At 34.4% G+C, this 13,351-nt stretch overlaps 1 protein-coding gene across 1 annotated transcript; it reads right to left on the minus strand.

The window, feature by feature from the left end:
- Positions 1–488: 488 nt before the first annotated feature.
- On the minus strand, positions 489–3,522 carry LOC132555266 (collagen alpha-1(I) chain-like). Its single transcript, XM_060219620.1, has 2 exons — positions 3,414–3,522; positions 489–811 (listed from the first exon to the last, which is right to left on the minus strand). Exons 1-2 carry the CDS (start codon positions 3,520–3,522, stop codon positions 489–491), a joined length of 432 nt encoding a protein of 143 aa, XP_060075603.1.
- Between the last annotated feature and the right edge of the window lie 9,829 nt (positions 3,523–13,351).

Genomic DNA, 13,351 nt, shown 5'->3' on the forward strand with positions numbered 1-13,351 from the left:
ACGGAATTCCCTGATAGCCAAATAAAACTTCATATAATTCTCAACAAAGGTCTCTTTTGGTGGCAACTATGTTTGTTGCTTTTTGTTTTTTGTTGTTTTTATTTGTTTTTGTTTGGAAAGACAAATACTTGGCAGGTGTCGTTAAAACTCCAGAAACCACCGTAACTCTCTCCTGCGCAGTAGCACCTGTGGCCATCCCGTGTACATCTTCCTAGACTGCTAATCCAGTAGCTTCTGTGACCTCTGTAACTCCAGGAATCCCCATAATATCCGATAGTCCACTAGCTTCCTTCAGCTCCATTACATCCCGTTGGCCTTACAATTTTTTTAAAGGTTTTTAAGGTTCCTTGCGCAAAACTCTCTTTTTAAAATATTTTTTCGGTTGGATTAGGATTCTATACATAAGTAGGTATTTTTTGTGTTTGTGAAATACCAACAAAATAGAATAATGGTTTAATCTTTAATCGACAATGAAGTAAATTCGTATCTCAACGTCCGACAGGTCCAGTAGGTCCTGTAGGTCCTGTAGGTCCAGTAACCCCCGTAACTCCGGCTAGTCCTGCTACACCAGACCCTGTAGCTCCAGTAGGCCCTGTAGCTCCAGTAACCCCTGTAACTCCAGCCACGCCACTTCCAGTTGCTCCTGTTGGTCCTGTAGCACCTGTTGGTCCTGTGGGTCCAGTAACTCCAGCTGCTCCGGTAGGTGACAATCCAGTTGACCCTGTTACTCCGGTAACACCAGAGGCTCCCGTAGTGCCTTGAGGACCCGGTGGACCTTCATTAATGTCGGTCAAAGTAAGCAGAACCCCTCCTGTCATAAAACAAAACAATTATTAAAAGTATTCAAATCATGTTTCAATGATCTCTCCTTTTATAATTATTCAGTGGGAATTCCAATATGATCCATGATAATGATTTGTCAGTTAGTATTGATTGCTTTTATGTCTGGCTTTTCGGGGATAATCTGGTTAATTTTGTTTCAACGCCTTACGGTTTTTACGTTAGATTGACATGTTTTGATTCCACGTAGTAGAAACATACCCAACTTTACTCTGAATATTATACTGTTTTTTCTTGTTGATATTTGTTGTTTTCCATTATCGGAAATTGGAAAATGGAATTTTTCGCCTCAACTATTTAAAATTAGCATATTTGTGAATATTTATATAAAGAATAATACGGACTTCTTGGATCCTTTTGATAGCTCTTCATGACATTGTTGACATGGGCAGCTTTGGCGATAACAGGTGACATTAATATGTCATTCAACATATTATAGGATCCCCCTTTTCGGTCTTATTGTCCAGTTTTTTTTTATCTTAATATTCATTTGTTGTTGCAAAATTATACACAGAAATTCTTATCATCGAACTTGGAAATACATTTAATTTTAGTGCATTATCGCCGTTTAGCAAATTATCGCCATGATGAATGTTTGTATACATAAAGGTTGCTATATAAACAACATTCAGGAATAATCGCAGTCATATTACAGCGCAATACTTTCAGCCGGAAAATTTTCGCTAATATTTGACGCTTACAGTAGCTTGTTTCAACATCCTTGATAAGCAGTCTGAAAATTGAAAGGAAACAGCATATTTGAAATAACATAGTGTATCAAATATCTGGTCAATGATTTATATTCAAGTTTCAGCTGTTAGTCCGTAAACACTTTCTTTAATTTAGTAAAATAGGTCCTGTTATTTCGTCAACACGTTCGACGAGCTGATTGGAAGTTTACTGTACATTTCGTGTGAAAAAAAAACCCATAAATAGTCGAACTTCGTTATCTCGAAGTCGGCGGGATCGTGGGAAAACTTTGGGTTATTCGATTATTCGATTTAAGTAAGATCGAATGTTTAGTGTAAATTTTGGCCGGTTGTAAACAGAAGAGTAAAACAATTTGTAATATACATCAGCACAAATTTAATTAAATGATTGTTAGAACTAAGTTATATACAGCGAAAGCAAATTTTGACCAGATACCTTTACATTGATATCTGGTTTTCTACGTTATAGATATAAGTATTGTGTGATGTCAGCGTCACCTTTCTAAACAATAAAATGAATTCCTTATGGTATTTAACAGTTTGATTCTTAGCGTTGTTTGGAAGAAGGATAATAAAGTACCCAGAATGTCTTACAAATGTTAATAATCAGAAACATTAATTACCTATTAAAACGGTAATCTTTATAAAGTTATATTTCAGTTTCAGTAAACAGGCAAGTCATCTCATGTCAAATTAAAATGGCGAACTGTTCAATGCGACGTCACTTTTGGCATTTTATTTGTTGTTTAATATATCTATCCCCTGATTGTCATCGTTGTCACATGGTTGTCACATGGTTGTTCCTATCATCAGGAGCGTTGTTTGTTTACTTGTTGATTCACTTTGGAAGTTTCTTTTCATATTAACAATCAAGTATCAGTGCCGTCCTCTTCATGTAATTTTGTGTCAAATCTATTTGGAATACTCTAATTATTCTACATCTCAGGAATTGAGCTATTAAGGCAAGGTTTTCTGATTATAAAATGTGGTAAAAACGTAGACACACTGCCATTTCATATTCAATCCCAAAGAAAGAAGAGAAAGGCGAGTTGTCGATCACCAAGATGGGGGGCGAGTGTGTTGCCAACGAACAACCGTCCAACATGATATTTCTAAATACATGCTTAACCTTATACCAGAGAGAAATCTTGTATTATAATTTCTCTATAACTGTCGACAAGCAACGATAAGAATTTTATTCATGTGTTCTGAACACTTTAAATGGCAACCTCTCTATCTTCTCAAAGTTGTCGTCTTTGCGCTCGAATGAAAAGACGACATTTAGTAAATAATTTCACAACTTTGTCTGTACTTTTTTATTATTTCGCTACGAAAAGACGACAGTATGTAAGAAAATACATTTCTCGTCCATAAGTGTTGTTCATGTCGCTGTGACACAGTATATTCAGTTAGTATTTACAAATCTCTTAAGTTTGTTTTTGCTCTGAAAAGATATTAAGTAAGTTATGTAATTCTGTAAATACGTCTTCATAATTTTGCCATGAAAATACGATATCTAGTAAATACTTAAAAATCTCCTTTGTTCGTCTTTATTATTTTCCCTTGAAAAAAAATGGCGTTATACAACAATATAAATCTCAACCCTACGTCTTCCTTCTTTAGCGGTTTCGCCGCTATAGAATAAAAAAAATAGATTTCTTGTTGTAGGTACATCAATCTACATAGTATTACTTCTAATATATATTAAGGTAAGTTAGAGACAGAGGAAAGGATGGACATGCGCCACTTTCCCGAGGCATAATTTGGCAGAATCCATCACATGATCATAACTAACGGAGATGAACAGGCATAATACTCCTTGTTCAAGTCCCTGCTCACTAAAATTATATGACTTTTCCCTACCAAGCACAAGTGCCAATGTGAGGAACTCCACCCACAATGAGGCCAACGAAAAGCCCGACGATAGCCCAAATAGGTCAGTTGGTACTGTTCCGGTTCCTAAAGTAGCCATGACCTAAAAAAAACCACATTCGTTAGAAAAAAAAGGCATGCGTGTTGACAAAATCACAATTCTAGCTAGAAATCGAGAAAATGTTTGCAAAAATATGAGCAAAATATTGATTTTTACACAATGAAAATGTTTGCAAGATTACGTATTTTTTTAGCGAATCTGCTTGGCCAGGTGTTTTGCTCTATGTTCTGAATACCTCTTTAGTAAAATCTGTCTAAAACACAAGCAATTCCACAAAGATAATAAAACCTTATAATCTATCAGACTAAATCACTAACAAAGTTAACAATGACATTATCAACAAGACATTCAGCTAGCATCAATTTTATCTTCAGATTTTCATCACGAGCATAGAATGTACGATATATTTGGGATGATCAGGTGGCGCTGTGGTAACTTTATCGACATTCACCTAAATGCCGTGTTTCGGTTATAAAACGGACATGAAAAGGTATCGGGATCACTTGTCCAATGACATGGGTTTTCAACCGGTACTGGGGTTTCCTCAAACAGTAAGACCCATCGCGCGTTTTAATCCGGGCCAACAAAAGTGATTGACATAAACTTCAAGCTTGTTTTGATGTTGTTGTAAGATAAAGTTTATATCTATATTTTACGTTTCACAAAACGCTATATTATAAAAGATAACCCTCCTCGTATAAGTGTTTCCTTTAAAATGGAAGCCCACGACAAGAGAATAAGTGAATTAATTAAGTCTATAATGGGGTTGGGTTGAGTAGATGTACAAAAAGTAACAGGTAGCATATTTTAAGAAGTGAATTTCGATAAAGTGTAAAGATTCCATTTCGAACGAGAAAGATTGATAATGTTCCCCACCATATAGCTTTTCACATTTATTGTTATCAATTTTAATTTCCACCTGTCCTACAAACACTAGAAACCCTGTTTAATAAACATTGGTTCACAATCTATATGTATTGTATCTAGTTGATAATTTCTGTGCTAAACATTTTTTGTGTTCTTTTAGTTTGTTCCTAAACTGTTCTAAATGGTTATTTACATGTACTATGTTAGTTTTATGTAGTTTTAATTCTAAGCGATCAGCTGTAAATAGCATTAGCTTTCGATATTCTTTGATATCAAAATATATAAATATATATATATAAAGATGGTTTCAATTTCCACATCTTATCTAAAGATTTATTTGTAGAAAAATCGACAACCCTTCATGAACATTATAACGAAAATTACAAATGATGATAACATACATTAAGAAGAGAGATTGAATATACGTAATACTTACTCAGTCGGCAGTCCAGTAGCTTTAAAGAGATCTGGTCGATAACACCGACAACAGCGCAACTGGCAATCGCGATAGATATACATGATGTGTTAAAGATATAGATCTAGGTAAACCAATGGTTAAGTGATCTGTCAAAGTGTACAAGTTATCCATCATATTTTGAAAATGTGAGGAACCTTCAAATTTCAGGAGTGTTAACCGATTCATCATTTACATAAAATCGTTCCCTGTATATATTTACCACAAGTAAACAGCTTAACTGACTACATTTAAGATTAAGAGAAGTTGAGACTATGAACTGACTCTGTTTAAGATTTAGAGAAGTAGACTGTGAACTGACTCCATTTAAGATTTAGAGAAGTGGAGACTCTGAACTGATTACATTTAAGATTTAGAGAAGTTGAGACTATGAACTGACGATATCAAGATTTAGAGAAGTGGAGACTCTGAACTGATTACATTTAAGATTTAGAGAAGTGGAGACTCTGAACTGACGATATTAAGTTTTAGAGAAGTGGAGACTCTGAACTGACGATATTAAGATTTAGAGAAGTGGAGACTGTGAACTGTCTATATTTCAGATTTAGAGAGGTGAAGACTGTGAACTGTCTATATTTAAGATTTAGAGAAGTGGAGACTCTGAACTGTCTATATTTAAGATTTAGAGAAGTGGAGACTGTGAACTGTCTATATTTAAGATTTAGAGAAGTGGAGACCCTGAACTGTCTATATTTAAGATTTAGAGAAGTGGAGACTGTGAACTGTCTATATTTAAGATTTAGAGAAGTGGAGACTCTGAACAGACGATATTAAGATTTAGAGAAGTGGAGACTGTGAACTGTCTATATTTAAGATTTAGAGAAGTGGAGACTGTGAACTGTCTATATTTCAGATTTAGAGAAGTGAAGACTGTGAACTGTCTATATTTAAGATTTAGAGAAGTGGAGACTCTGAACTGTCTATATTTAAGATTTAGAGAAGTGGAGACTCTGAACTGTCTATATTTAAGATTTAGAGAAGTGGAGACTCTGAACTGTCTATATTTAAGATTTAGAGAAGTGGAGAGTCTGAACTGACTATATCTAAGTTTTAGAAAAGTGGATACTCTGAACTGTATATATCTAAGATTTAGAGAAGTGAAGACTGTGAACTGTCTATATTTCAGATTGAGAGAAGTGGAGACTCTGAACTGTCTATATTTAAGATTTAGAGAAGTGGAGACTGTGAACTGTCTATATTTCAGATTTAGAGAAGTGGAGACTCTGAACTGACGATATTTCAGATTAAGAGAAGTGGAGACTGTGAACTGTCTACATTTAAAATTTAGAGAAGTGGAGACTGTGAACTGTCGATATTGAAGATTTAGAGAAGTGGAGACTGTGAACTGTCTATATTTAAGATTTAGAGAAGTGGAGACTGTGAACTGTCTATATTTAAGATTTAGAGAAGTGGAGACTCTGAACTGTCTATATTTAAGATTTAGAGAAGTGAAGACTGTGAACTGTCTATATTTAAGATTTAGAGAAGTGGAGACTCTGAACTGTCTATATTTCAGATTTAGAGAAGTGGAGACTCTGAACTGACGATATTTCAGATTAAGAGAAGTGGAGACTGTGAACTGTCTAAATTTAAGATTTATAGAAGTGGAGACTGTGAACTGTCTATATTGAAGATTTAGAGAAGTGGAGACTGTGAACTGTCTATATTTCAGATTTAGAGAAGTGAAGACTGTGAACTGTCTATATTTAAGATTTAGAGAAGTGGAGACTCTGAACTGTCTATATTTAAGATTTAGAGAAGTGAAGACTGTGAACTGTCTATATTTAAGATTTAGAGAAGTGGAGACTGTGAACTGTCTATATTTAAGATTTAGAGAAGTGGAGACTCTGAACTGTCTACATTTAAAATTTAGAGAAGTGGAGACTGTGAACTGTCGATATTGAAGATTTAGAGAAGTGGAGACTCTGAACTGTCGATATTGAAGATTTAGAGAAATGAAGACTCTGAACTGTCTATATTTAAGATTTAGAGAAGTGGAGACTCTGAACTGTCTATATTTAAGATTTAGAGAAGTGGAGACTGTGAACTGTCTATATTTCAGATTTAAAGAAGTGGAGACTCTGAACTGACGATATTTCAGATTAAGAGAAGTGGAGACTGTGAACTGTCTACATTTAAAATTTAGAGAAGTGGAGACTGTGAACTGTCTATATTGAAGATTTAGAGAAGTGGAGACTGTGAACTGTCTATATTTCAGATTAAGAGAAGTGGAGACTGTGAACTGTCTATATTTCAGATTAAGAGAAGTGGAGACTGTGAACTGTCTATATTTAAGATTTAGAGAAGTGGAGACTCTGAACTGACGATATCTAAGATTTAGAGAAGTGAAGACTGTGAACTGTCTATATTTCAGATTGAGAGAAGAGGATAATCTGAACTGTCTATATTTAAGATTTAGAGAAGTGGAAACTCTGAACTGTCTATATTTAAGATTTAGAGAAGTGGAGACTCTGAACTGTCTATATTTAAGATTTAGAGAAGTGGAGACTCTGAAGATTGAGAGAAGTGGAGACTGTGAACTGTCTATATTTCAGATTAAGAGAAGTGGAGACTGTGAACTGTCTATATTTAAGATTAAGAGAAGTGGAGACTCTGAACTGTCTATATTTAAGATTAAGAGAAGTGGAGACTCTGAACTGTCTATATTTAAGATTTAGAGAAGTGGAGACTCTGAACTGTCTATATTTAAGATTTAGAGAAGTGGAGACTCTGAACTGTCTATATTTAAGATTAAGAGAAGTGGAGACTCTGAACTGTCTATATTTAAGATTTAGAGAAGTGGAGACTCTGAACTGTCTATATTTAAGATTTAGAGAAGTGGAGACTCTGAACTGTCTATATTTAAGATTTAGAGAAGTGAAGACTCTGAACTGTCTATATTTAAGATTTAGAGAAGTGGAGACTCTGAACTGTCTATATTTAAGATTTAGAGAAGTGGAGACTCTGAACTGTCTATATTTAAGATTTAGAGAAGTGGAGATTGTGAACTGTCGATATTGAAGATTTAGAGAAGTGGAGACTGTGAACTGTATATATCTGAAGATTTAGAGAAGTGAAGACTCTGAACTGTCTATATTTAAGATTTAGAGAAGTGGAGACTGTGAACTGTCTATATTTAAGATTTAGAGAAGTGGAGACTGTGAACTGTCTATATTTCAGATTTAGAGAAGTGGAGACTCTGAACTGACGATATTTCAGATTAAGAGAAGTGGAGACTGTGAACTGTCTACATTTAAAATTTAGAGAAGTGGAGACTGTGAATATATTGAAGATTTAGAGAAGTGGAGACTGTGAACTGTCTATATTTAAGATTTAGAGAAGTGGAGACTGTGAACTGTCTATATTTAAGATTTAGAGAAGTGGAGACTCTGAACTGTCTATATTTAAGATTTTTAGACTGTCTATATTTCAGATTGAGAGAAGTGGATACTCTGAACTGTCTATATTTCAGATTTAGAGAAGTGGAGACTCTGAACTGTCTATATTTCAGATTAAGAGAAGTGGAGACTGTGAACTGTCTACATTTAAAATTTAGAGAAGTGGAGACTGTGAACTGTCGATATTGAAGATTTAGAGAAGTGGAGACTGTGAACTGTCTATATTTCAGATTTAGAGAAGTGGAGACTGTGAACTGTCTATATTTAAGATTTAGAGAAGTGGAGACTCTGAACTGTCTATATTTAAGATTTAGAGAAGTGAAGACTGTGAACTGTCTATATTTAAGATTTAGAGAAGTGGAGACTCTGAACTGTCTATATTTCAGATTGAGAGAAGTGGAGACTCTGAACTGTCTATATTTCAGATTAAGAGAAGTGGAGACTCTGAACTGTCTATATTTAAGATTTAGAGAAGTGGAGACTCTGAACTGTCTATATTTAAGATTTAGAGAAGTGGAGACTCTGAACTGTCTATATTTCAGATTAAGAGAAGTGGAGACTCTGAACTGTCTATATTTAAGATTTAGAGAAGTGGAGACTCTGAACTGTCTATATTTAAGATTTAGAGAAGTGAAGACTGTGAACTGTCTATATTTAAGATTTAAAGAAGTGGAGACTCTGAACTGTCTATATTTAAGATTTATAGAAGTGGAGACTCTGAACTGTCTACATTTAAAATTTAGAGAAGTGGAGACTGTGAACTGTCGATATTGAAGATTTAGAGAAGTGGAGACTGTGAACTGTCGATATTGAAGATTTAGAGAAGTGAAGACTCTGAACTGTCTATATTTAAGATTTAGAGAAGTGGAGACTCTGAACCGTCTATATTTAAGATTTAGAGAAGTGGAGACTGTGAACTGTCTATATTTCAGATTTAGAGAAGTGGAGACTCTGAACTGACGATATTTCAGATTAAGAGAAGTGGAGACTGTGAACTGTCTACATTTAAAATTTAGAGAAGTGGAGACTGTGAACTGTCGATATTGAAGATTTAGAGAAGTGGAGACTGTGAACTGTCTATATTTAAGATTTAGAGAAGTGGTGACTGTGAACTGTCTATATTTCAGATTAAGAGAAGTGGAGACTGTGAACTGTCTACTGTCTACATTTAAGATTTAGAGAAGTGGAGACTGTGAACTGTCAATATTGAAGATTTAGAGAAGTGGAGACTCTGAACTGTCTATATTTAAGATTTAGAGAAGTGGAGACTGTGAACTGTCTATATTGAAGATTTAGAGAAGTGGAGACTGTGAACTGTCTATATTTAAGATTTAGAGAAGTGGAGACTGTGAACTGTCTATATTTATGATTTAGAGAAGTGGAGACTCTGAACTGTCTATATTTAAGATTTAGAGAAGTGAAGACTCTGAACTGTCTATATTTAAGATTTAGAGAAGTGGAGACTGTGAACTGTCTATATTTAAAATTTAGAGAAGTGGAGACTGTGAACTGTCTATATTTCAGATTAAGAGAAGTGGAGACTGTGAACTGTCTACATTTAAAATTTAGAGAAGTGGAGACTGTGAACTGTCGATATTGAAGATTTAGAGAAGAGGAGACTGTGAACTGTCTATATTTCAGATTTAGAGAAGTGAAGACTGTGAACTGTCTATATTTAAGATTTAGAGAAGTGGAGACTCTGAACTGTCTATATTTAAGATTTAGAGAAGTGAAGACTCTGAACTGTCTATATTTCAGATTTAGAGAATAGGAGACTCTGAACTGTCTATATTTAAGATTTAGAGAAGTGGAGACTGTGAACTGTCTACATTTAAAATTTAGAGAAGTGGAGACTGTGAACTGTCGATATTGAAGATTTAGAGAAGTGGAGACTGTGAACTGTCAATATTGAAGATTTAGAGAAGTGGAGACTCTGAACTGTCTATATTTAAGATTTAGAGAAGTGGAGACTGTGAACTGTCTATATTTAAGATTTAGAGAAGTGGAGACTGTGAACTGTCTATATTTAAGATTTTAGAGAAGTGGAGACTCTGAACTGTCTATATTTAAGATTTAGAGAAGTGAAGACTCTGAACTGACGATATTAAGATTTAGAGAAGTGGAGACTGTGAACTGTCTATATTTCAGATTAAGAGAAGTGGAGACTGTGAACTGTCCATATTTAAGATTAAGAGAAGTGGAGACTCTGAACTGTCTATATTTAAAATTTAGAGAAGTGGAGACTGTGAACTGTCGATATTGAAGATTTAGAGAAGTGGAGACTCTGAACTGTCTATATTTAAGATTTAGAGAAGTGGAGACTCTGAACTGTCTATATTTAAGATTTAGAGAAGTGGAGACTGTGAACTGTCTATATTTAAGATTTAGAGAAGTGGAGACTGTGAACTGTCTATATTTCAGATTTAGAGAAGTGGAGACTCTGAACTGACGATATTTCAGATTAAGAGAAGTGGAGACTGTGAACTGTCTACATTTAAAATTTAGAGAAGTGGAGACTGTGAACTGTCGATATTGAAGATTTAGAGAAGTGGAGACTGTGAACTGTCTATATTTAAGATTTAGAGAAGTGGAGACTCTGAACTGTCTATATTTCAGATTAAGAGAAGTGGAGACTGTGAACTGTCTACATTTAAAATTTAGAGAAGTGGAGACTGTGAACTGTCGATATTTAAGATTTAGAGAAGTGGAGACTGTGAACTGTCTATATTTAAGATTTAGAGAAGTGGAGACTGTGAACTGACGATATTAAGATTTAGAGAAGTGGAGACTCTGAACTGTCTATATTTAAGATTTAGAGAAGTGGAGACTGTGAACTGTCTATATTTAAGATTTAGAGAAGTGGAGACTCTGAACTGACGATATTAAGATTTAGAGAAGTGGAGACTGTGAACTGTCTATATTTAAGATTTAGAGAAGTGGAGACTCTGAACTGTCTATATTTAAGATTTAGAGAAGTGGAGACTCTGAACTGTCTATATTTCAGATTAAGAGAAGTGGAGACTGTGAACTGTCTACATTTAAAATTTAGAGAAGTGGAGACTGTGAACTGTCGATATTGAAGATTTAGAGAAGTGGAGACTGTGAACTGTCTATATTTAAGATTTAGAGAAGTGTAGACTCTGAACTGTCTATATTTAAGATTTAGAGAAGTGGAGACTCTGAACTGTCTATATTTAAGATTTAGAGAAGTGGAGACTCTGAACTGTCTATATTTAAGATTAAGAGAAGTGGAGAGTCTGAACTGTCTATATTTAAGATTTAGAGAAGTGGAGACTGTGAACTGTCTATGTTTAAGATTCAGAGAAGTGGAGACTGTGAACTGTCTATATTTCAGATTAAGAGAAGTGGAGACTGTGAACTGTCTATATTTAAGATTAAGAGAAGTGGAGACTGTGAACTGTCTATATTTAAGATTTAGAGAAGTGGAGACTCTGAACTGTCTATATTGAAGATTTAGAGAAGTGGAGACTCTGAACTGACGATATTAAGATTTAGAGAAGTGGAGACTGTGAACTGTCTATATTTAAGATTTAGAGAAGTGGAGACTGTGAACTGTCTATATTTCAGATTAAGAGAAGTGGAGACTCTGAACTATGTTTAAGATTTAGAGAAGTGGAGACTGTGAACTGTCTATATTTCAGATTAAGAGAAGTGGAGACACTGAACTGTCTATATTTAAGATTTAGAGAGGTGGAGACTCTGAACTGTCTATATTTCAGATTGAGAGAAGTGGAGACTCTGAACTGATTACATTTAAAGTTAGAGAAGTGAAGACTGTGAACTGACTATATTTAAAATTTAGAGAAGTAGAGACTGTGGACTGACTCCATTTATGATTTAGAGATGTGGAGACTCTGAACTGACGATATTAAGATTTAGAATTTAGTTTTGAAAGAAATAATTTAGTCTCATGCTAGTATGGAACAAAAACCTATTTGCAAACTGAATGAATGTGTGTAGCTTCTAATTTACTTCCTAGATAGGCTTCAAATACAAAATCAACACAAAAAATTATAAATCTAATAATATAAGGAAAGATAATTTCATAACAAATTACCAATCATAACAGCTGGCGTGATATGACGTATTCAAAATCCATTCTGGAATGGACCCGTCACATTCCACTACAATCTGTTGTTACTTTACGGAATAAACGTACAGCAAATAAAACCCAACAGCAAGGTTAAAATTCAGTAATTTAATAACAACAAATAAATTCTATGCAGTAAAATTACAAATATTGCGATGGGGTACAGAGCTAGACTAATTAATCAAAAGTCAGAGTTTATTTTTTGGTTGAAATCCTCCAAATCCAGAAGAATTCACAATAGATTGTCCAGAAAACAGGGTAACCGAAGAATAATCCAAGAATGGTTTCATAGCTGGGTATACATAAGTCCACAAGGCATTATCACTAAATCACTGTAAAAGTCCACGCTTCACAGATTGAAGTCTCAAAGTAAGCTCACTCAAGACGTTAATACTTCAAAAAGGCTGCTCAGACTCAGTTCCATCATGTTTATATACACTAAAGGTTTTTAGAAAGTTATTTTCTAGATGATTCTAGACTAGCAGGTACCTAGTTTAATTACACATGTCTCTTGAAACTTCCGGAAACACCTAGGTAATTTTTATTACCGAACTTTCTAGATTTAGAAACTTCCGGAAACACACAGATCCTTCTAGTAACAGAGCTTTCTAGAAAAAGCTGCCTAGCACTATCTACACATATTGTGACAAATAATCATAAACAGGTTTTTATGTTAACAATCAATATGATACAATGCATGTAAACACAGCACATCTGCATTTGGATTATAAACACCATTTATACATAAGAATGTTAAAGAGTATAAAACATATTGTTCCCCTGATAAACCCGTTATTTATTCGTTATTTATCGTTTGTGTATATTGTCGGATATTTGAATATATTATGATGTTGTAGTCCGGCTTTTGAAAATGAAATCAATAAATGACAGTTATAACACAAAAGGTGAATGTATAAGCTGATTCTCCATTCATACAAGAAAGAAGTTCCAACAGAAAGGCCACAAGGTTGCGTGTTGCCAATGATTCCTCCAAGCGGAGCTAGATTTCGTCATCGA

Source organism: Ylistrum balloti, unplaced genomic scaffold, assembly GCF_031769215.1.
Source record: "Ylistrum balloti isolate Yb309-2 unplaced genomic scaffold, AGI_CSIRO_Ybal_v1 Utg370466, whole genome shotgun sequence".
NCBI classification, from domain to species: Eukaryota; Metazoa; Mollusca; class Bivalvia; order Pectinida; family Pectinidae; genus Ylistrum; species Ylistrum balloti.